The sequence below is a fragment of the Bemisia tabaci genome, chromosome 2, assembly GCF_918797505.1.
Source record: "Bemisia tabaci chromosome 2, PGI_BMITA_v3".
Taxonomy (NCBI): domain Eukaryota; kingdom Metazoa; phylum Arthropoda; class Insecta; order Hemiptera; family Aleyrodidae; genus Bemisia; species Bemisia tabaci.
The window spans coordinates 61,709,959-61,735,528 of NC_092794.1; the positions used below are offsets into that span (position 1 = coordinate 61,709,959).

General features: G+C 35.7%; 1 protein-coding gene across 3 annotated transcripts; it reads right to left on the minus strand.

Annotated features, from left to right (window-relative positions):
* Nucleotides 1-1,483: 1,483 nt before the first annotated feature.
* LOC109039604 (zinc finger protein without children) lies at nucleotides 1,484-24,592 on the minus strand. Of its 3 annotated transcripts, XM_019055164.2 has the most exons (18): nucleotides 24,437-24,592; nucleotides 20,832-22,666; nucleotides 19,155-19,639; nucleotides 18,498-18,660; nucleotides 17,864-18,096; nucleotides 17,281-17,479; nucleotides 16,532-16,680; nucleotides 15,652-15,941; nucleotides 14,593-14,834; nucleotides 13,551-13,726; nucleotides 12,542-12,680; nucleotides 11,149-11,528; nucleotides 9,870-10,218; nucleotides 8,940-9,061; nucleotides 7,927-8,077; nucleotides 6,540-6,639; nucleotides 5,283-5,487; nucleotides 1,484-3,659 (listed from the first exon to the last, which is right to left on the minus strand). In XM_019055164.2, exons 2-17 carry the CDS (start codon nucleotides 22,654-22,656, stop codon nucleotides 5,313-5,315), a joined length of 5,178 nt encoding a protein of 1,725 aa, XP_018910709.2. In that variant the 5' UTR covers nucleotides 22,657-22,666; nucleotides 24,437-24,592; the 3' UTR covers nucleotides 1,484-3,659; nucleotides 5,283-5,312. The 3 variants fall into 3 exon arrangements, with proteins under 3 accessions (XP_018910709.2, XP_072152097.1, XP_018910708.2); XM_072295996.1 differs by having other exon boundaries at nucleotides 1,484-5,487; XM_019055163.2 differs by lacking the exon at nucleotides 24,437-24,592 and adding an exon at nucleotides 23,863-24,354 and having other exon boundaries at nucleotides 1,484-5,487.
* Between the last annotated feature and the right edge of the window lie 978 nt (nucleotides 24,593-25,570).

Consider the following 25,570-nt stretch of genomic DNA (forward strand, 5'->3'; position numbering starts at 1 on the left):
CCAAATTACGTGTTTGGTTTCTCTCTTAACTCAACTAATGAAAGGTGCGCAGTCTTTTGTACCACCGAAATACTTACGACAAAATTAGAAATTAATGAACTCTCAGGAAATGAGAGATTTTGTCACCTATTCTTGTTTGTAATTTTTTTCTGAATCCGATTTTGTTGTACCTGCATTTAAAAAAATTGCAAAATTTGTCGCCCCCTAATTTTGCCGCCATGGGCCGCGGCCCATGTGGCCACCCCCTTAATCCGGCCCTGCTCTTGTCTTCCTTTCCTGATCACTTTCTGATTTTCTGTAAAAACGTCTTCCGCTTCGTCGGCGATTCCAAAAGATTTCAGGGTAAGTATTTAAAAAACTATGGAAGCACTAGTTTAAAAAAGGTGCCTGATATTGACAGGTTTTAAATTTTAATCAAGGTTCTGTACTAAGGATTGTCTTTATTTGGCCATACCAATGGCCAAAGTGCAGGACCACGTACCTCCATGGCAATGTTTCAAAATTTCTACTCCTGTGTTATTTGTTCCACTAGAAACAAGCCACCTTCATTGTTTAAAATTAATACAGAATATTCTGCTGACGCCATCTCCTCGGCCTGGCTACATCATCGAAGCCTGCCAATATATTTTTTAAACTGGTCCCATTTTTGGCATTTTCAAAACATAGTTTCTTTGCCATTTCAAGTTTAAATAAATCGAAAAAATTGCTAGAAGCTCAGTTCACACTGCATTTTAAAAAAATCAATTTTAAAAAATGGGTGCCATTGTAAAAGGAGGGCCGACTTTTAATTTTCATGGAAGAGGAAAAATTGACCTTTCTGAAAAATTTCACATTTCAACTGGCTTCAGCTACACAGCCTTGGCGGCATTAGAATCACAATAAGTACAGCGATGCGATGGAATATTGATAGGAAGGTTTACGGACAGTAGGTCTAGAAGAAAAAGGGCTACCTTCTTCGGTCTACAGTCAAAATGTCTACATGAAAATGCCTATTAAAATAGTGTCTATAGTAAAATATGTCTGCGGTATTAACATGTCTTCGGTTTGATTGCCTACTCCAAAAACGTCAAAGTACGTATTTATGTCGTCTGATAAGAATCTCATTTGAAAGTGTATCCCCAAAGACAGGACGAGACTGTGGATGCTGCAGAAGCTGATGCGTAAAAATTGTGAGTTACACTTCGCGAATAATTCACCATATAAATATCAACATGTATATTTTATAAATATTTTATTTAATTTTTAATTTTATAAATATATTTTATATATTTTTAGTGGCCAACATAAATATTTTGACATTTTCTAAGTGGGCAAACAAACCGCAGACATTTTAATAGCGTAGACATATTTGACTGTAGACATAATTTAAGTAGGCATTTTAATGTAGGCGTTTTGACTGTACACTAAAAAAGGTAGCCCTTTTTTTTGTAGCCCTTTTTTCTGTAGACGTACTGTCTGCATACCGATAGGAAGAATACACATGTTGGAATTTACAAACTTCTTTATTGTTTTCTCTTATAAAAAAGCACATAGAGAAAAGCCGATACAGGATGTTGTGTGAATACTTAATTACAAGTAAGGAGTTGCTTCTTGTTGCAAATATACAGATGCATTAGAATTTACTTACGCCTAAAAATATGATAAAAGTAAGTTAGCGATAATTAATTTAAATTGTTGAATCATCTCGTTACTGACAAATCAAACGGAATAATTTATCTTTAGGTGGGTATTTACAAGACTATGCACTGCTAGGTATGTCTCCACTGCATTTAATTTCTAATAAATAAATGAAAAAAAAAAAAATTAACCTAATCTTCAATTGACCTATGGCTTGAAGGTACATTATACATAACTGGGACAAATAGTGAATATTACTTATTTATTACTTTTAAATACATTAATTACAATATTTTGAATGCCTCCAAAACCAGCACTAACAAAATAGAAACTGTGTTTATTATACAAAATTAGTGCACCACAGAAGCGATTTGATCAAAGTTAAATCACTTTAGATACCCACAATGATAATGTGGGCAATTCATCAATAATTAGATTTCATTTCATATCTCACAGTTATATCAAACAACTGTTACTACGGACCCCTTGCAACTTGAGGCTTTATAAAAATAGCTTCAAAAGCTTGAATCAATAAGAAGCACCACAAACTCTTAGTAAACTGAAAAAGGTTTCCATACCTAAAAATTGCCTCCTTACAAAGCTAACAATGATCCTCTACTTAGAAGTGAGGAAACTAAAAACAGATCAATGATAGAATTTGCTAAAAATTGTGGGTAATAAACATGACTAAGTTCAGTTACTTCAGAGCTATTAGTGATGATCATATGTCTAGTACAGCAAACTGTATCATTTCTTTCAGTGCGATTGAAATTTAATGACAAAAGATGATTTCTATCGAGTAGAGAGTTTTTTGTACTATAGTACTCGCCTAATTGTTTAATTTTTACTAACTTTGGTAGACATTTGTGCTGTCAAATGTATCATACTTGCAAGACAAAAACATTTTGCGATGAACCATGAAGGATGGTCCCCGATTGACCCTTAACAGATATCAAATGGAGAATTTTAAACAATAGATAATGCAGGAATAGATTAATAGCAAAAAGAAAGGTTGCCGGGACAAAAACCAAACCTTCGAAGAATCCAGATAATTACTCTGTTCAGATAGAAAATAACATTTTGGCCATAAACAACCAGAAAAGCTCTATGTGTGACCTTCTGGATCAAGGTTAACCCATTTTTCTCTGAATTTATGAACAGTAAGAATAGTGACAGAGTGAACATTTTTCCTTTTTATTTTGAAGGTGCTCATTATTCCATCACAATTTCAAAAAAAAATTGAGAACTACCAGGTGGTGAAGGGAGGGGGAGTAGAAAAATGTACATGATGAAACTAAAATATTCAGCCTGAAATACCTGTCTTAAAACAAAAGAAAAATTGAAAAAAATCTGGGATTCTTCCACCAACCAATGAGTGTAACTTTAATAGCAGCAAAAAAAAATTAGGTTCTACTTTTAAAAAGACCATCTTAAATTATGATAAAAATAATACATTACACATCACAGCTTACTTGTCTTCGAAGTACGTCTCTTCCTTAATAGTGCGCACGCACTCGACTTAGTTTGAAAACAATCCAATAAGTATTAAATAAAAGATTAAGTCTTGCCTCTACTCAACAGGAAAAAATAGTATAATAGGTCTGTTACAAAATAATTAAATTTGCAAGAGAAGCAACAAAAACATTCTCAGAGGCATGTTGCAGTTATCGCACAGCAATTGTTAATTCAGGGGTTCCCAAATTTTGCGCACGAGACTAAGCCCACTACCACAACCAAAGACAACTTAGAACAAAATATAACCATTGCTTATTTTCAGTAAATGTGGCAAGTACATAATGATTGAATACAAAACACATCTTTGTTGTGACAGATGTCTACTATGTTCCACAAAGTTTCTTTGATTAATAAGATAATAACTTTAGAGATGGGATTCTGAGCGATGAAATAGACCAAAATAAATAAAAAGGTCAAAAAAGTCTGGAATTCCATGAAACTAGGTAAAATAATAATAAAATGTTTAAAAAGTAGATGTAGTTAAAAAGTTGACCCATAGCAAAATATTTAGCGCTGCCCCTTTTCTCCTACAAAAAAAGAGAGAAAAAGGATTATAAAATCACTTATAACAAAATTGATGAGAATATCGGTTGAATGCAGGTAGAGAGGACAAATTCGTTTCTGCCAGAGGGCCATTCATGAAATACATAACGCTGAAAATTCGAATTACTGCTCCCCAACTGTGATGCCTCTCCCCCTTATGGTGTAACTATAACCGTACCCCCTACAGCTATTACATAACGCTCAGTTTGACTTCCCTTCCCTAGAGCCTTACATACTTTAAGAACAGCTCTCAGTTTGATAAGAAAAAAAATGTATCCCTCGTTACGAGTAAATTTCAATAGTTGAGAACTCGAAGTCCTTATCTAATTTTCATGACTTTGGGTCTGCTGCGACTTAAAAATGTTAAAAATTTCAAAATACTTCCACTGCTGAGTAGATGGTCAAAAAATAAATAATAATATCTAAACTTATCTAAATTTACTATCAAAAAATTTAGTTTACATTGCACATTTTCAAAATATTATTACATGCATGTTACGCCTCCTTATTTACACCTTTTTTCAATGGAAATCGTACTATGATACTTAGCTGCTTTTTCCCTTTCTTTACCTCAAAATACAACAATCAGTCTGAAAGAATTTCTAAAAGTCATAATGATTAGAGGAAAATACTTTAGCAACAATTTATTGGGCCCTTTGTATTGTATATTTGTAAATATGGCATTAACTTTGAAATTTACAAGAAGGATTATGCTTACTTTTAAGTGAGGCATTGAACTTAGTAAAAGAAATCTTTGAAAGACATTCTCAGAAATAATGAGGATTGAAGGTTTGATTAACATTCCAGAAAAGAAACAAAAAAAATTTATCAGAACTGTAACTCTCATTTCCACAACTACCAAAGAGCAACAACATTAGTCAAACAACTACGCAAGTTACAAATTTGTGATTGAAGTAACTCAGAATACTAGTTGCACTTTTTTAGATCTCAAAATTGTAATCATTTCATGCAACTGATGAGATTCCTCAAGGGAAAAAATCATTTCCAGATACAAAATCTTCTACAAACAGAACCCAACTCTGACGAAGTTAAATTATTATTCGAAATTCCCTCGAGACTTTAACATAAAAATAATAAAATTTTCCTTATATAAAAAAGCTGGGAACTTCGACACTTACTCGAAAATCATAAACTACTCAGGCTTTGGAAAATTAATAAAATCAGACACAACTCGACAGGGAAACTGCAGGGATGCGTACCTCGGTTTGCGAAAATTTCCTAGCCTTTTTCATTTTCCAACGGAATAATACCCCACATCATCTCTTGAAAACTTTTCTAATTCTTCTTCTTGTTTAAAGGATATTCTGTAAAAGTTTCAAGAAATGGTGTAAGTTTGTCCTGTTTTGATAAAATAAAATGAGAACGGACATTTTGAGGCACCACAAAAAAGAAACGCATAACTGCAGCTTCATCATCAATATGCTTTCTTCAAACCAAACTTTCAGTTCAGATTCTCGGGGTGTTGCTTTTACTGATAGATCAATCACAACAACTTAAACAAAAGCAGATCATCATGAATAAATCTGACGATACAGAGACAACACAAAGGTTAATGACTTTGCTTAATTAGTTGCTGTGATACCTACGATATTCTTGTCGCCATCCCGGTGAGCAATTTACATTGTCAACAAAGCTATATTGACTTCTTTCACCATCTTTATCCGATTTAACATTTTCACAAGAGATTTTTTGTCTAAAGCCATGGTTGAATACCAGACAGGACTATCAGGAACACAAGACCTTTCTGGCAGCAGGTAAAAAACGTCATTCCTTGTCTTCACACTTTCTGGGCTGTAACATGAGAAAAGTTTCATTACTTTGCGGATACAGCTATTTAAAAAATAAGATTATAGAAAACCTTAACTAAAACTGGTAAGGGTTGCTTCTTATAAGCCACCTTAGTTTGATCCTTCCACTCAGAAGCCAAAATGGCCGCTATAATGTGACACTATAGGTCAGTGGCTTCTATTTTTTTTTTTAAATTCATTTTCATCAAGTGCTGAGAGTTGAGATCCCAGATATTTCTTCAGATTTTTTAAACGGAAATTGTCGGAGAAAATGGATTTTGAAGTTGCCAAATCTGAACCCATTCGAAGTAAGATTTTTGGCAGTCTATCATGATATACGCAGGCGAGGTAGTCTCGTCCAGTAAAAGGTTGGCGAGAGGGAGTGGAGGGGGAGATCAGACGGTGTAATCTGCCCGATGATTTGTGGGAGGGTCGATTCCGATTGCTTTTCAAACGCTTTTCAAACGAAAGTGCTTTTTCAAACTTTTAAAATTGCTTTCTGGTTTTTTCATGAGAATTTACATTCAAATGAATAGTCGGATGCACCGCAAAAATGTTATGTCACTGATCCGATCCATTCCTCAAGGAAAGAACAGAGAACATAGATATTTCTTCTTACTTCATATTCCATAAGATATTCCATCTATATACAACTTTCAGCAGCATATGCATATCTTTTGAAGAAAAAAACATATGGCAGTGTGCATTTCCTGAGCATATTATGAGGCAAAAAGTAAATTAAAGAATTTGCCGAAGCACATGATACTCTTTCTGACCCAATATTCTGTGTAGGAAAACTCCCTTCTGGGCTTTAAAAAAAGATTGCAACAACTCCAGTGAGGCAACAAAATACACAGGCGCAATTCACAATAACAGAGGGTTGCAATTGTGAAGATAGTTCCGATTAAAACGCATCAGGAATAAACATGAGGTTTTTTTAGTGATAAAAAAATCAACTATGAAGCAAAAAGAAGCTAATTCCTGAATTGAATGTTTTTGATGGATTTCACAATCAAAAGTAACTTATAAAGATGGAATAAAAGAACATAGACTCACCATTTGGATAGGTAAAATTCATATAATTTGACTGGACATCTCAATGGGTTCTCCTCATTTTCTTTCTGTTCATACATTTTCTTCTTCCGAGAATTGCCATCTAAATAATTAGGGTGGAGATACTTCATTAGAAAAGATTGCATAGCACTGAGATAAAATCAGATGAAGTGAAAGATCAGCCATCGTTAATTTAGGATATGATTGCAAAGAAAAATTACAACACCTCTCTCCAATATTGATAAATTTGTATGAAAGCTGCTGATTAACAAATGATATGGTATCTATATTTGTAATAAACCGAAAGTAACGAAAACTTAATGAAACGAAACAAATGGGAAATTGAGGTAACAAACTTTCAGCTAAATACTTAATGAAAATATAGAAAGTCGAAACTAAGAAACTCACTCACAAAACAAATTTAAAATTGCCGACACATTTCGGAGCTTCCCGGCCCTTTCTTCAAGGCCTTATTCCAACTGTTGGAAATTATCAGTTGCAAGTCGGCAGTCGGAATTTAGCCTTGAAGAAGGGGCCGAGGAGCTCCGAAACGCGTCGGCAATTTTAAATTAGTTTTGTGAGTTTTGAGTTTTTTGGTTTCGACTTTCTTTATTTTCATCTATACCTGTGTTAGTGCATCTACTCTAGATGTCTGTGGATAACTTGCATCCAAAATAATTCTCTCGAATAATGAGCACCAAGATTTTGGCGACAAGAGATAGACATATTTGTTCAGGTTTCCTGAGGGTGTCGGCAGTAAATTAATCATGAAGTCGGTAAATATAATATTTCACCAACTAAAATGCTCTATAGCTGATATGCAATTGTATCTTGTTGTACTGTTTCTTGAAATGTAGTTTTTCTGGAGACACCGTTTCCTTATTTTTTTTTCAAGCTCTGCCCAGTCGTATCTCATGATAGTGTTTTTAGAAATGACGTTATCTCTTATCGGTCTCTTCTATCATAGCTAATTTTTCCTTCTCTTCCTTCATAATTTCATGTTTCTTGCAATATCACATTAGCGGCATGGAATCCCAGTGCTTGGTTTATTATTCATTGTTGTAATATTTTATTTAATCTACCTTGATGATGGCTATTAGCCAAAAAACTTCAGTATATTTCTGTATGGTGATACTGTAGTATAAAAAATTGTTTAACCTAAGAGCATCTAACGCAATGCTTGTGTTCCTCTTAATTAGTATGATGCTAATAGACGAGCTCAACTTTGATCAAAACAGAATGAAAAAGAACTGATACTGAATTTTAATTTTCCTTGTAATGAAAATTACATTCAAGCCTTTGAATCTCCTAACCCATTTGTCAGGTAATCCGTGGGAGAATTCACACTTCTTTCTACAGGCAATATTGATCATCATTCAAAGGTGCTTACCCAAAGAGGATTGCGGCGGATAGAATCTTAATAAAACATTTCGATTTGCTGCAGGTTGATGTTTGCTCGTAGCTGGAACTGCAGCACCTCCAGATCTTTTCCAGTGTTTCATGATGTGTGCAAAAGATAGTTGATTGTGCTCATCAACAGTCTGTGAAAATAAATAAGTTGGTATTATACAAGCTGAACCATTTATACATGCATACACTAGGGGGATACATCCCCTGAACGCTGCGCAGCCTGATCCCATGAAGCAATCGGCGCCATCGAAAGGCCATATCGCTGCCTTTTATTTGTAGTTGCAGCGTTAATGAGATTTATATTTTCATGATAATATTTGCTTAACAAATCTCCACAAAACTTTCATGACAGGAGTAGTAAGAACCTAATGGACTGATCCAGATGCAACATTGCAAAGTTTCAACTAAGGAATCATTATATTACTCAAGGACAATCCCAAAATTTTATAGGATTAATTATAATATAGATCGATCAATGAACCATGTTGCAGTATGACAATAAAAGGAGATTCACAGATGATTGTACAGTGAATCGAGAGGCCAGAATCGAAATCTCCAAGTTACGTGTTACAGTATCCCCCAGACTAGACCTTTTAACAAGATAGGGGTCAAGCACATTGGGTTGGAGCCCCATAAAGGGTGGTTATTTCTCCCTTTGGCACGTATACAAAAGTAGTCCTGCTAAGGATGAAAATACAAAGTTTTGACTTACAGGAAACTGTTGCTACCATAGAGAAAACATAGGGAGTGGTAGCGAGAGAAGAAATGAATAATTCTGTACCAGGAAGCAAACGCAGGTTTATTGGAAGTTGTTTTAGCATTGGGTCATATTAACATGAAGCTGTAGTCACTGGCTGATAGGTTGATGGAAATGTACTTAAAGACTAAATCTGAAGGGGGCTGCCTTGCCACTATTTCTTATATGATTATACATGGACATATGCATTCTAGCCTAAATTCTTTGAGAGTCAAAAAGACTTGTACATTACTTACCGCCAAATTGAAGTGTTTTGTGTTGAAGAACATGAGAGTGTTAAGCAACACATGAGGCGAGTGAGCACCTAACTGTTTACTTTCCCAAAGATGTTCCTCTTCTATGCGCGTAACGATTTGTCCTGGAATTACGTCAAATAATTATATGAGAAAAGAAAGTAAACAAATTCTAACGGTAGTTAGTTACAGGGGAAGCATTGTAATTTTTTTGCGAACAATAACAACTATGACTTCATTCGACAACTATATACTTCCTAAAAATAACAAATTATGCTACAGCAAAAGCGCTGAGATTCAATGGAAGCAGTCTGAATAAATAAGCAATAGGATGGCTCCTCTCCACCACTTTGATGTGATGGTGAATGAAAACTTTTGAAAGTTTCAAAGGCCATATGTCAGTGGCATGGCGTGAATTGCGGTATATCGATTCTTATGCCATTTAAACCTATGGAAAAGGATCGATAAACAGGATGTTCGCAGCGAACACCTTAATAATTGATTCTTCACAATAGGTATAAATGGCATAACAATCGATACATCGCAATTCATGCCATGCCACTGCTATATGTAGTAAATACAAAGTAGTATACAGTAGATGCAAGAGTAAGGTAGAGTCAAAACAGCAGCCTGATTGTTGAAACTTCAATTGGCTTTGTCGGCAAGATGATACAAGATATAGCCCTGTCTGCGCTGTGTAATAGATAGATTTTTGATTCTTGTCCTGCGAACATAAATTTCAACGATCAGGCTGCAGCAGAGCAAAACTTTGTTAGCTCCAGTTGGGCAGAGTTATGCAAAATAGTCTGAGTAGGTCATAGTATAAACTATGAAATTATATCCAAATAGGTACAATGACCCAAATGGCAGCAAACTGAACAAAACAGAAACAGAACAATGCAAAAAGAATACATGAATCCAATGCGAACTTACTTGTGCCATCATACATTGATGAGAATTTAATTCCGATTTCATCCAGTCGATCGGTGAACCCTTCATAAAACGGATCCGTGAACAAATTATCAACTCGTCCATTCTCGTAGAGATAGTGCTGAATACCAAGGCAGAAGTAAAAAAGCGTATCTGGTGCGTACTCTGTTCCGTTGGGCTTCTTGACTTCTTTCAAGAAAAGGCAGAGAGTGTAGCTCAGCTCATCGGGTGTCAACTTAAGGAGATCTGTCTTGAACAGGACCGGTTTTCGCCCAGTTTTAGCACACGATCTCTCTAGCTCTGTGTTTTTCATCATGATCCACTGTCGCCAGGCATTCACACCATAGGTGTACTGAAAAAACCAGATGGTAAGAAGAGATTAGAGTTTGGTGGATCATGTATTGAACTTTTGAAATCATTGGGGCTGTTTCATTGATTAACTCAAACGACTGGATACTAACTGACTATATCAAATTGCATGGAGCATTAAGGCTCCATCGGGAATAACTGCGCTGCAAAAGCGATTGTACAAGAAACTAAGCACACGAGGTTGGTTACCTACCATTTTACAAACAAGCTGCCTGAGCGAGATTATCAATATTTTATAGTTAAAATTTTTGATCTGAATTTAGATGACTGTCACTTGGTAGTAAGGTGAATATAATAATGAGGACCACGCTTAGCAAAAAGGAACCAAGAAACATCAGCTATTGCCAAATTTAACGGGGCAATTCAATTTTTAACAAGAGAACGTTTGTGCGGATTCCTTTGAAAATTTCAAGGAGCTTGCGTTGTACTATGCAGAAAATGCACTGAAATTTGCAAAAATATCGGCACAACCGTTTTCATGTAAAAAATTAAATTATCCTTTTAAATTTGGCAATAGCTGATGCGGCTTGATTCCTTTCTGCTTATTACGGTCCATACAGGATTCACAGTGAAAATCAACATGATCAATACTCCATCAAAAGACAAAAAGATTCAAATCATGGTTGAATTTTTACAGCATCTGATAAATAAATATTAAAGAATCATAGGCCAATCAAGGAAAATTGAACATACTTGAATCATAACTTCATTTATTGATGTAATAGGGTTTAGATTACCTGGTTTACCCCGATGGTGCCTTGGGGCCAAATAAGGAGAATGAGAAAAAAAAGAGTGTGAAACAAATCCCTTACCGACTATTTGAATAATGAAGAAAAAAATAAATTTCACAGGTAAAAGTAAGATTGGTCCAACTTTGATATAAGTAAAACAGTATTGAATTATTAAAACTCACTTTGAGGTTCATGTTGGCGTCAGGCCGAATTATTTCTAGTGGTGGGGATGGTGGAGCGGGAGAATCCAAGCCATCTTGCGATCGCCTAATCCGCTTCATACCAATACTTTCGGCCCCATAACCAGAGGTAGAAGTTCTTTTTCTGGCGGCTTTTTTCATGATTGGTGGGCTTGGCGGATCGATATCGCGACTCTGCTCACTTGGCGGCCGCTCGGTGGGTACTATGGTTGATGGTTTGAGGGTGTCTTCTATATCTGCTAGATCGTCTAGGTGCGGTGCTTTACAGCTTATACTTGATTTGACGCTTACGGTAGGAGATTGATTGCCAGCTGAAGAGAGTGCCCTTGCATCATCTTCAGATTCGTTATGCAAGCTTACATCTGAAACAAGTGTAATTCAATACTTCAGTAAAAAATTGTGTGTGAATTTTTTTAACCTATTTTTTTAAAAAAATAGTCAAGACACTTTCACAAGTATAAATTATATTGTTTGTCATATTCAAAATGCAAAACAACGTATCTTTGTATGCAAAATTGCAGACTTCCTGTCTTACTTTATTTGTTTATTATTTTTTTTCGAAAACTGGTCAAAACAATTCTTTGAAAAACTTACTTGATTTTTCTTCACTGTTGGGAGCATGTATTCTTTATAAATTTCAAGCTATAAAATTCGCTTGTTTTTTGTCGAAAAAATAAAATAGGTGCTAATATTTTGAAACATTACAATGGAGGTACAGGATTTTGCACTTCGACCATCAATGATTGCTACACCAACATATGATCGGTACAATTTTTTCATTTGCTTATGCATTTGTTAGAAGCACTATATCTTATTCTACAATAATTTTAAGTATTTTTTTTGAATTCTCAGAGCACAAACATTTTCCAGAGAAAGAAAAATAGGAGGGAAGAAAGAGTTAAAAACAAATTAAAAGCATACGAGCATTTTGAGTATTTTCATAAACCGCACTTCCAGAAAAAGTATTGCAGTTATTAAATGATCTTTCATGATTTATGATTTAACGAAGGTACCTAAAAGGTCGCGTAAAGGGCTGGCAGCAGGGCATTGACGAAGAGATGTTGTGATATCAGTTGCCCGATTATCTCTGGGAGGATAGGCATATATGGCATTAGGGTGTCGCAGATTGTAAGAGTGCATTGTAGGAGCGACTTTATATATATGCCTACCCATAAAGGTTCGAAGAATACTAAACCTTAGATAACTTGATATAAAAGCTATTCATTTATTCACTCAGTGGCTTATTGTGTATGTGCATTTTTGCGACCATTATCTTGATACTTTTTGGACCCAATCTTCAGAGACTAGGAATAAGAGCGATGTGCTCAACTGAGATAGAAACTGAGAATAGAATGATCAAAAGCAAATTTCATACCTGCACCAATGTCACCTCCCACATCATCATCTTCGTCTGAGCTGCTCGTTACATCTTCTTTCTTTTCCCCAGCGACCATTTCTGCCATCATCAATAACTCTGCTTCAAAAGGATCTTGCGGAATTTTCTTTTGAATTTTCTATAAACATAAAAAAAGTAAATGTTCTCTTCCTTACAATAAAAAAAACTCTGATCCATGACTGCTAAAATCATAGGATTCAGCGTCTTGTATACAATTATAATAGATAAATAGGATGGTTACAAGAGGTTACATTGCTTTGCAATCAATCACGAGTGACAACTTGGAAACCACAAAAGAAAATTTGTATCGAGAGCTTCTTTCCAGGGATCCTTGAAAATTTAAAATCGTTGGCTGAAGTCAGAAACTGCGTACCTCAGATTTTGAGATTATAAGTCTCCGCTCAGGTATTATTTTTTTAAAGGAAAACTAAACTACAGCTTTTATTGAAATTTTTTGTGAATTTCCTTCACTTGTTCTGCAAAATCACACAAAATTGCAAGGAAGCGTTTTTTTTAGTTTCTCTACAGTGATATCAGACATAATCGGAGATTTTTAAACATTGCAATAGAGATACGTATTTTTCCCATGCAACTATCAAAACGCTACTTACAAGGAAAGAAAACTGAAAGTTTCTCAAAAGGTACGCACTGTTGGTGTGACATGAACAACGCTTTTTAACATATATACTTAAATTGTTTAGTCTAGCTTGGGAATACTTTGACTGTTTCTTCAAAATAAAATCCTCTCTTGTGACGTTACTTGTATTATATTGGATTCATAGCTTCAGGCCGATGAGCATACGATTCTACTTTCACACACTTTCATCTCTACACTTTTGATCACTACAACTTTAACTCTCTTTTTACTGGTCAAAAAAGCTTTTTTAGGTTCAGAAACACATTTCTCTCTAAAATTGACCCTAGGAAAACCTCTTTGCACGGGAAATCCTGAATCATGCTTGAGCCCCATTTGATAGAGGTGACTAACCTTGATTTGCTTCATGATTCCTTTGGCTGAATTTCTGGTTGTAGGAATGAATATAGGAACAGGGATTGGTATAGGGATTGGCATTGCAAAAGGCACCGGTAATTTGTACATGGCGCAAGGGAGAGGTACGTATATGGGTACAGGAATAGGCAGGAGAACCTGTTGCGGTTTGTCTTCTGTAAAACAGAGGAGAAAAATTACATATTTAGTAAGCTAAAAAATGAGAGAGTAACACTATAAAACTGACAATTAGAAAGCTGAACTGCAAGTTGGCATTATCTCATTAGAGTTAAAATTAGATAACAGTTGTTGACGGAGTCCTCATTTCAAGGATGCAGAGTATCTGGTAAAAATTGGTGATCAGATCAACGATTGCCAATTGCACTGCACATCAAAATATGAGAAATTTGTTGACAACCCTTACTTCAGTGTGCAATACACGCACTATTTAATTATTAGGTTTGCAAGTTTAATTTTTTATTAATTTTTTTCTTCTGCTATTCTTCAGTGGACAGTATATTTGGTAAAAATCCTTTTGGAGGCATAATTTCAACAATTTAAAAAAATCAACTATTTTTACCTGAGCTATGAGGACCGCATTAAGCAGATCGAGACCAACTCTTATTATCTATCGCAAAATTTCATCAGACAATATATTTTCTTATAGGAGAACTGTAATATAGATTCTTTGGGAAACGGTAGGGGATTACCTCTGTGATAGGAGGAAATCCCCTGAATCTGCACAACCTTCCTCTCATAAAAAAAATGTATTGTACGATAAAATTTGAGAACGGTTGATGTCACTGGGTTCCTTTTTGCTTAAAGTGGTCCATGTAAAATGTTTCTTATTTCCCCTTTTTCCTTTTTCATCCAAAGAAGCAAGAAGCATTACAAAACTAAATACCTAACTCTTCTTCTGCGTGTAAAATTGAAAAGGCCAGCCACAAGTAAATGGCTTACTAGAATTTTCCATGGTTCTTTTATGCCTCAGAATTGAATTAGCATTTATTATTTTCCGTCAATTAATATGAGCAGCACTTACCCTCAGTCTGTGTGGACTTCGTTGTCATGAAAGGTTTACAGGAAACGCCTTTTGTGTTGTGAGATGGCCTACACTGAATAATTTTATTACAAACAGGCTTGGGGATTGGCGGTCGCATTACGATCTGTTGTATCACACCTGTCTTGGGGGTATGACTGTTAGCTTTTGGACCGTTTGCTTGAGCCAGAGAAGTTACTGTGGAAATTACTGGTACGCTGTCTACACCTGTTGATACTGATTTCCTGCAACAATGATTCAGCACAATTCTCGTTATTTCAATTTTAACTGAATTGAGTGCATAAACAAACAATCGTACTTAATACAAATTTTCTATTATCCATTAGATTAAAAGTTTAATGACGTGATACATTTCAAAACTAGGAAGTAATGAGCAGAAAACTTCTTGTTGGTATTTTGTCCTCTCAATTTTATGAGATGCTTCTAAAGCAATTTTGATTTTGCAGTCGATGAGCAGAATATAGATTCCAATTCACTTCCGTAGATATAATGATGGTAGAAATGCGTATCTCTGTTTGCGGCACTGCTGACTTCCTGTAGCTCTCTGTTTTCTGCATGCAAAACTACCTAACATTATTACTTGGAAACTTATGTGATTTTTCTCAACCACGAGAAGAATATTCCATTAAAATTTCAAGCCATGATGTTGGTTAGGTTATCTTTCAAAAAGTAAAATAAGAGCAGGGATTTCAAAACACTGCAATAGAGATAAGCGTTTTTGCTGTTTCACCATCCATAATTATCAAAGTCAGCATTTTTGAGGAGCTGCAACATTCTAATACACTTTCTTTACTGATTCATTTGTTGGAAAATCATTTTATTTTGCTGAATAGTTAAAAAATGATGAAGTCATGACCTTTACAGTATGAAATGCTATACAGCACCATAACAACCAACACATTGAAATTTTAAAATTATTGATTCTTGTCACTTACATAAAAAAAAATTGGAATCTTTGAAGAATGAGGATTCAGATACAATGAGTTCCATTTAAAAACATACGCAGAAAGCGATAAAATGATGAATTCAAGCTGTACTTACTTTGCCGAGACTTTTTTGGGACCACCTACGGGATAAACTTTATGGTGCGAAGCTTTACTTTGAGCTTGGAAGTTCATCACACAAACTAAAGTACAAAAGCTACGTAAGGAGCCGTCCGACATATTCAGATTGTACTGTACAGGCCTTGACAATCCACAATGATCACAATTAATAGACCGAGAGGTTGGGCTAGATTTCTGGTAGTTGGCTAAGCAATTCAGCGAACAAGCAAAGACAGCTGTTCCGTTGCTAAGCACACGCTTGATCATATCAAAGTTGTACTTTTTCACCTAAAACACAACAGATTCGGTGAGTGAGAACAGAGAAAAAAACAAAAGATTCTGAAAAATACAAAGTAATATGTTGAAGGTGCAAATCGTCACCTTCCAGCCAAAGTTATCACAAGCGTCATTTATGTTCCAACGTTATATTGCCAGACATTTCAATATCATTCTAATTTCTTCTTTAACATTTTTATACATACTTTCATGAAAATTTCAAGGATTAATCTTAACGTAAAAAAATTTTGAGGCAAAGTTTTTTGATGATTCACAATTCATTCGTTTTTCCCTAAGAAATTTGAGGAGTTTGATAAGTTTGGCGACTTAAAGTACCTGACCACAAATTGCAGGTGTGATACTTTGGCAGGTTGGTGGCGAGATAAATTTGGAAATCACAACGGAGTTGCAATCCTAGTCATCGGGTTCTTTCCCTTTTCTTTTAAACAAATTTTTTCTTATGATATTGAAAAATTTTTTGCAGCGAATTAACTTGTTTCTTTCTTTTTTGGTACATTAAAGTACCTTTTCCCATCATAATTGAATATGTTTAAGAAAATTTTGCTCTCTCTGGAGAACAGTTAAACTGATATGATAATTACCTTGCACGTGTTACACAAAATGATTCTCCTTTTCCCTAGAATGTAGACATTCATACACGTTTTTGAGCAGAACGTGTGAAGCTCATCTTCATAAAAGATCACATGACTCTTCCTATTGTGATAGTATTTACGACACATGTCACATTTTTCTGAAACAAGCCAAAAAATTAATATTATTTTGAACATAAGGTATATTATCGTAAACTTAAGAAATAATATGTCACACATGAATTTGATTATTTTTTTGCATAATATGTTCAACCTGGTGTCTCAAAGCAACCAAAATAAAAGTTGTCGTATTAGTTTTCTTGAAAAAGAGAGGCTCGAGGAAATTATGGGGAAAAAAGGCTTACTTGGCCAGCTTTTAGCTGCTGCAAATTTTGGCGAAGAGTTTGCAAGGACAAGGGATGTGCCAACATTTGCATCCAATGTAAAACGAAAGTTCACTGATTTTCTGATCAAAAATTTAAAAAATGAGAGTACTTGTAGAGGTTGTTTTTTTTTTGTTGTTTATTTTTCAAAAAAGGTATTTAGGTAAAAAACGAAAAAAGAACTGAAGAAATCGATGCTTTGAAGATTGAGTTTAAAAAAAGAGACACCAAAAACACAATCGATTTTTGACCTTCGTTAAAAATGTGGGGACAAAAGTATATAAATGCTTTCAAATCGACCTTTGTAAAAAAGCTTGTGCAGAGCAAGCTTTCCTTCAAAATGGAAAACTTAAGTGTATGATTTTACGGATTACTTACCACATTCAACAGAATTGGCGAATTTAAAAGCTGCAAAACAAACTTCACTGCAAAGTTTGGTCTCTTTGTTGTTCAACCGCACTTTGACTTTTACAACATTATCATGATTACAAACGGTACATTTCTGCCTTTCAGTTGGTTCAGGAAGATTATTGCTTATAGTTTCATACAGATGCATGCATTGCTGTGTGCAGAAGTCCTGAAAGAAAGAGGAAATATGATGTCATATAGGGCTGAAAACGTTACTTGTAAAATGAAAAGTAACTACGATGTAATTACCTAATTTACAATTCTACAGGTGCAGAAAATCATTTTGCTTTGGAATGTAATCACTGCTAAAACAACTGCCACAAATGGGAGCATTTGTGCTGCTATTAATAGGCTTAATTTCCTGAGTTTTAAAAACTTTTCCCTTAAAAATTTGATAAAAACATGACGAAAATTTACTTAAACTCCATAATACAGAAACAAATTTACACATGACCACAGATTCAATTTCTCTAAACCAGAGTATAACAAAGCAAAGCCATGCAAAGTTTAAATACAACAAGAAAAGTATAGAGTTTCCACAAATACTGCTTACCTTAAATTGGCCTTTGTCACCAACAGGTGCTAGAAATCCTTCAGGTCCTGATGATATGTCTTTTTGACAATAACTGCAAACTTTCAAACCTTTCTTAAATTCTTCCAAACATTGACTGCGACAAAACTGATTGATATCCGTGCCGAATCTGACGCAATACTTGCCAAGACTTGCTTGTTGAACGTCACCCTTACAATTGGCACAATACTTTCCCAGTTTGGTAAGATAAGAACCTGTAAAAGTGTATTGAGTGAAAAACCAAATAATTAATGAAATATCTGACTTTATTACAAACTCTCAAATGAAAAAGCGATGTGAGATAAGAAAAGAGGAAATAGTATAAATAAAAATGGAAAGTCTTAAACAACAGAAAAGATACAAAACTTAGACCACGGATCAGTCAACTTGTATTAGTTGGTCACTATACTGACCACGTCGATGGCCAAAGTGCGAGACCATGTATCTCCGTTTAAGACGTTTTAGTCAACTTATGATCACTCAATCTTATGACTGTTAAAAAATGGGACTTTTCAATTTGATCTTAAATACATGAATCAATAAATAGATAAACAATTCGTCTTACAGAATAAAAAATTCAATATTTAGCGAGCCTAAATGTATAACAGTAACTCACCTAGGCAGGCTTCATCGCAGAATTCCATTGTCTCCCAGAACAATGTGGCTTCGCTCATGACTAATCGTTTTTTGCATTCCGCACATTTTCTTACAAAATTTTCTCTACTAACCATTGGCTCGCCTGGATCAGTGGCGACATCGTCTTGAGTGTCTGCCATTATCTGCAATCATACAGTTGAGAGAATGTGTGAAGTCTAACAGTAAATGAGCTGCTTCACACACATATTAAGTTTGATAAGTATTTTACGTTCTTCAGAACACATGGATTACTTATCAAACACACTCCAATTTAAACTCTTATTTTTAGTAATTTATGATCAGCCTCATACCAAGGCCCTCAGTAATTTTGCAACATAAAGATTCTCAAAAATTCAGTCTCTGTGAAGAAAGATATGACTTTTCCTTAATGTTCTTATCTTCTTATAGTTTACACAGTTTTCTTCCAGTTTGCCCAGTAGGAAGATTGGGCAAATTCCATGCCTCTACAGCTCTCAGGAAAAAGGGTTGTACAGACCACCTTTTTTCAAACAGCGAGCAGAATAATCAAAAAAATTAAAAAAAAAAAAAATAGAGTAGAAATAGCTTTGGAACAGAAAAAAAATTTAAAAAAATAAAATTTTGAGACTACGAATAAAACGCAACTCAGCTTTCTTACCTTCTTCATCTTCAGTCCGGCAGTTTCAGCTGCTTTCCTTCGAGTTCGTCCAGTGGGAGTTGTGTCTAGTTCCGGAGGCGGGGCAATTTTCATACCCTTACCCACTTTTTGCTTGACCGGTGCTAGACTTCTCACAGTTTGAATTTCAGGTAAATCAGGAACAATGCAAATATTTTCTGGCTCGGCTGGTGAACTTTTCTTACGTCCTCTTTTGCCTGGCAGTTTCCCAGACAGTTTTGACGGCTCTTCGTCAATATCGATGACCACTTCTGGTTCTGCCAGATTTATTCCACTACTTTTGTCTGTTGATTTGGAAACCTGTTCTCCTTTCTTCTCTTCTTTCGTAGATGTAGTTTCACTTTTGACACTGGTTCCTGATGATCCGAAGTCATCAATTTCCATGATTTCAGGAGTCACATCAACGATCGAAGGACTTTCAGGACCACTGAATTCATCTTCCTCTTGAGAAACATCAATGGACAATTCTGCAACAATCGAAACATTTAATTACTTATCTTTCCACAAACGAGAAGTGCTATCATCTTTTTCGGAATTGATCCTATCCAAATCAGCCCCTGTATGATTACAAGGGATTATACTTAGAAACATAGAGAATGAATGAGCCTCAAAAAGAAATGTTCACGGTAAACATTTTTTTTCCACTTCAATTTTCTTCTCCCTAGTCATTCAAAATTGCCAGGTGTAGCAACTTGTCTTCTATTCAATTTCTACCACATGGAGCTAAAAGCATTGCGCTGAAGCCAGCACAGTGTAACTTGGGTAGGTACTCTTTTTGTATTGGACTATTTCTGTTAAACAGAACTAAGCGCCAAATTGAGTTCCTTTTGAGGATTTTAGAATCCCGGATAGCGCGTTCCGTCAAACAAAACTAAGCGCCATAGAAAAGCATTGCAAGTATAAGACAGAATAAGCATTGCGTTCCGCAACACCCGCCAATCCAAGCCCTCCTCTCCTTTCCTCCCCTAGGGCGCTTAGTTCCGTTTGATAGAAATATGTCCTATGGGGCAAGTGAAATTTTTCTATTGTTTCTCTAAAAAATGTTATCATTTTCTAACTTTACAAAAAATTTCTTGAATAAATTGGTTTGTTCAAGGGAGAAACTGTTTAATTCTTATTACAAGACTGCCATGAAATGGACCACTAGACAAGGTCTGAACTAGAGGAGATTGTCGTATGCTTTCTCTTTAAAATCTTATGCAAAGGAAAATTCTCTGAGCGGGCACTTGGGAAATCAAAACCTAAACGAAATATTAACATATATTTTCAACACGGATCAAATGGAGGTTAGATATACAAATTACGTCATTTGCATTTGTGCCATTTAACCAATAATGATTATAAATTCACAAGTCTTGTTTGGGAATTGATTTCCAGACTTTCCACTGAGTGATTTGCTTTTCATGAAATTTTGAAGAGAAAACATTCTGCGAGGTACTTTGATTCACATCATGTCTAGAGGTCCATTGTCAGGAAAAATAAGACAAAAACTCAAGCTGAGATTTTGATAAGGTTTTCCTATGAAAATAAAGTATGAGCAAAAATTTAAGAAAATTTCGGTAATTATGCACATTAATTCGGAGTTAAACTAAAGGAGAGGGAAAATGACCGATAGAAAGTATATAAGAGTAGCTAAGAACTATTTTAAAAGTATCTTACCAGTAACTGTTTTCTTCTTTACACTCTGCTCTGTTGATCCAAGTGCTCCAGCTTCAACAGATTTACCAATAGTTTGTACTACTTTGCCAGCGGCAACAGACACTTCTGATTTATCACCAACTTTAGACGAGTCTTTATCTATTGCTTTTGATTCTGAGGTTAACGTTTTCGACTCTCCTACAGTTGTTGCTGTTTTGGATGCTGCAGAATATATTTTGGTGATTTTTCCAAATTTATCCGTATCATCCAGCTCTTCCTCTGTTTCTGAACCATCATCAATAATAACAGCTGTATCTCCTTGTTTTCCATTCAGTTCTTTAGACTCGGCAGCCTCTTCAGCTAAGTCTGTAGTCCCTTTTTCTTCTAAAGGCTTTTCACTCCCTTCTTTCTCTTCTGAACCATTTTCAGATCCTTTCTCTACTTCTGAGACTTCAGAAGACTCTTCCACTTCCTGGGCTTCAACAGGCTTTTCAACCTCTTGCAAGATACTAGACGACGTTTCTGCAGCTTCAGCAACTGTGGAAGATTCGACCAACTCCGATGATTTTTCTGTTTCTGATGCTTCTTTATTGATTTCCTTATCGTCAAGGGTTTCCTCAGTTGCTTTTTGCTGTTCAGTAGAGTTTTTAGCTTCTTCTGCTGTTTTTAAGGTTTGAGCAGACTCCTCTGGTCCACTGCTAAATGGATCTTCAATGTGCTCTTGCATACTCCTTGCATCTGGCTCTCCATCCTCAGGAACAGAGTCTTGATCCATATTCAAAAAGCTAGTCGACTCTGTTGGTTCGTTGCTATGCCCATCTTGCTCAAACGTGTCCGCCTGGTTGTCAACATCATCATGGCTCACAGGTTTATCTGTTTTGTCTTCAGAGCATCTCTTACTGTTTGCATCATCGATACTTTCTAGATCTTCCGATTCACCGTCTTTTGAAGAAGGGTCGGTCTCTACATTCTCAGCAGAATTTTCAACAGCTGCACTTAATGGATCTGCAAAGTCTGCACGGTCAGTGCTTTCACCTGGACTATCAGGGGCAACAATATCTGCATTTTCTAAATTATCCGCTGACTCAGAATTTTCCGTATGATCTGCTACATTTTCTGCGTTTGAAATAATTGTTCCTTCAGACTTTTTTGCTAAACTTTCTTCACCACTAAGATTAGAATTTGTTGATGGACTCTTTATATTACAGGGCGCCACATCTTCACTACCTATTTCATTACTCGAAATCTTGCTGTCTTCTTCAGCCAGATTCTTGAGTTCTGCGTCATTTGGACCCTCGCTCTCTTCATCTTGCATTGAAGAGTTTGAGACAGGACTGCCCATATCAACCGAATTAGAGTCTTGCACCTCAGGATTAAGAGAGTCATTGCATACTTTGGAAGTGTTGACTTCATTGTCATCAGTCTCAACCTCCATATTATGATCTGAATCCATATTAACACCTTCTTTCTCACTTTTTGAAGCCTCTATTTCAGCTAAGGCATCTGTGATATCATCAGATTCGACAGTTTTGGCTTCAGCTTCAAGGGCAACTTTTTTTGAAACTTCATCTGAAACTGCAGGGGTTAAAATGGGTTCAGAGCTGGTGTTGTCATTTTCTCTGCTTCCTTCAACTATGGAATCTAATTCGGAACAATTAGATTCTACATTATCTGCGGAATTTTGAAGATCAGACAACTTAGATTTTAGTGTAGAAATATTATCACTTAGCAGATCATTATTGCTGTTGGCGGAGCCATCAGCTTCCTGGGAGGCACTACCGTTTACCTTATCGGAGGCTTCATTTTGATGGTCTTTTGTTCTCAATTCATCAGCAACTTCCTCCATTGTTTAATACCTGAAAAATAAAAAAGAAGTGAGATTTGTTGGCTGACAAAAAAAAAAACGCTATACATGAGATGGAGGGATTTGAAAATTAATAAATTTTGCCATTATTTGAAATGACGTTACTTAGAACCTTCTGAGCACGAGAACTTACAAATGAAACTTACAGTTGGCCACCTTCGAAAAAACAAAGGGGCGCTAAAGAATTAATTTTTCAGCATTTTCACACAAGTTTTCAAATACAGATGTGGAATTGCTTTGTGTCAAATCTGTGCGTACGAGCTTCTGATTTGGAATTTGACAAGTAAATCTGCATCACACTATTGTCCTTTTGAGGAATTTCGGTTCTCTTGAACAGACGATTTGTGTAAAAGCGAGTATGAGGGCTCATGGTTTTGTCTCATCTTCCCAGCCAATGCCCAATGGAAAGCCGTCCTACATTAACAATCTGATGCTGCTATCGTTCAACTAGATAGAATGTGTAAAGTAGAATGATAATGCAAACGAAACCGTTTGCAAATCAGATGTGTTCTCTTTGGCAGACGGTTTGTGCAAAAGCAAGTATGAGGGCTCATGGTTTTATCTCATCTTCCCAGCCAATGCCGAATGAAAAGCCGTCCTATGTCAACAATCTGATGCTGCTATCCTTCAATTAGATAGAATGTGTAAGGTAGAATGATAATGCAGTCTAAACGATTTTCAGATCAAATATGCAAATAGCTTCTCTTCTTACCTTCGCTGATAAGGGATATACTTAGATCACATTCATTTCTGATGTTGAACGGTGAATTTTTAAAAGCGTGACAGCAGAAAGTTCAATGCACAAGCACAACCTCATAGCCGATTTTTTTGCAAAAAATTCCTGTCAGTGGCGTGGCGTGAATTGCGATTTATTGATTGTTATGCCATTTAAACCTATGGTAAGGAATCGATTATTAAGGTGTTCGCTGCAAACACCCTGTTTATCGAACCTTTTCTAAGTATAGGTTTAGGTGGCATAACAATCGATATATCACAAAGCACGCCACGCCACTGATTCCTGTGGCATTTGATTCACAAACTTCAACTCTTGGAATTGAGTACTTAGAGGGTTTATTGTAATTTATAAAATTCAAGCCAATTTTGGCCACAAATGTTTTCGATTTCAAACAAATGACAGTCATTTGTAGTTTGATATTAGGCGTCAAAGGGTGAGCAACTTCTATTTACCGTGACAGGTGATTAAAAATGAGACTGCTGATTGATTTGGAACAAGCTACTGACGTCTTAACATTGGTTAAACCTTAAGAATAGAATGCAGTAAGTAGAGGTGCATAAACGCTACAATGATTGATTGTTAGGTGCGACAGAGGCGGACAAAGCTCCAAAGGAGGAGACAAAACGCAATGTCTCTGATATTTGCCAGATAAACCAATTAACGGAAATAAGAATGCAGCCTGTAGCTGAACAGATAAGACTGAGAAGATATTGAATGGATAAAAAATGAGTAATCGCACAGGACTTAGATCCAAAAGAATTTAGATTGGGCATTGTTTATAACCTCACTTTCAGGATTTTGAAGGTTTATCAGGCAAAAAAACACGATTCATAATTGCTGTTGTCTCGGTAGCAATAAGAAGAAAATTAAAAAAACAAAATATACTTAAACAGTCGCTTTTTCAGAGATCGGAGCACTTTATCAGATATAATATGTACACAGAGGAAACATGGAGACCGACTTGGATTGTCAAGAGAAGTCACCGGGATAAACAATGAAATTTTCGGAAGATGACACGATACTCACATGAAACTAAACATTATTATCTTGAGGGAAGGAACAATAACACTTAAAAAGTAACGTGAAAAGCTTAAATATTTAAATGATAAGATATAATTTAAAGGAAATTAAAATAAATGCACGGGCGGTACACTGAACCCCGGAGTAATCGATGCTAACTAACACCGTAAACTCATCAAAATGCGTCGGCGCTCACCAATCACCGCGAAAGAATGGGCAACAAAGATGCCCGCCAAAACAAAATGCCGTCTTCGCGCGAAATTTCGAATCCAGAGACAATTCGAATCCTTGCCGAATTATTTGATTCATGATTGATGCAATTTTACAGTGAAACAGAGGATATGCCACCTTGATTGTTGAGATTTTAATTCAAGATGGAAAATTGATGATCCTCTTTCGCATTCTAAGAGTGCTTGAAAGTAGACTGATTCTGAAGTCCGGAACCCTATCCCCCCCCCCCTCCCTCCTTAATGAGAACTAATGAACGGTCGTTATTATTTGTAGAAATTGGGGATTTATGATTCAATAATGCTACTTTTACCGTATTTCAAGTTTTGAGGGTCCTATGAGAGTGGAGCGGCCCCTCCTTTTTCCCAATACCGACCCACCTTTACCATTATCCTATCAAAAGGTAATGGATGGAATCTGGCTATGAATGGTGAATCTTGTAAAAATTTCCAGTCCGTATGCCCACTTTAATTTTTTAGCAATATGGGCATGATGGCTTGAAGTTTTAAAAAAATTATTGGACCAATTTTTCAGGAAATTATAAGTATCAGTTTAGAACTCGTAAGGAATTATGTACCTACTAGGAGTTAGAATTTGGAATGGTAGTAAAAAAGCTAGAAAATATTTAAATTTAAATATTAAATTGTTCTCTAAAAAGGGGGGGTGAGGGCGGAAGGTTGAAAAATTACAATTGAAATTGAGAGGTAACCAGTTTAGTCACCCACATGACAAGACAAATTTTTGTTTTCTAGTTTCTTACTTGATGGCACATTACTTCGGGTTAAGAAGTAGGTAAACCAAACAGATAGATTTTAATAGTTTATCGATGATGAAATAAAAAATAAAATGTTTCTCCTGACTCACAAAAATGTATTACTCACGCACTTAGGTAGCTTCAGCAAATTCTTAGGG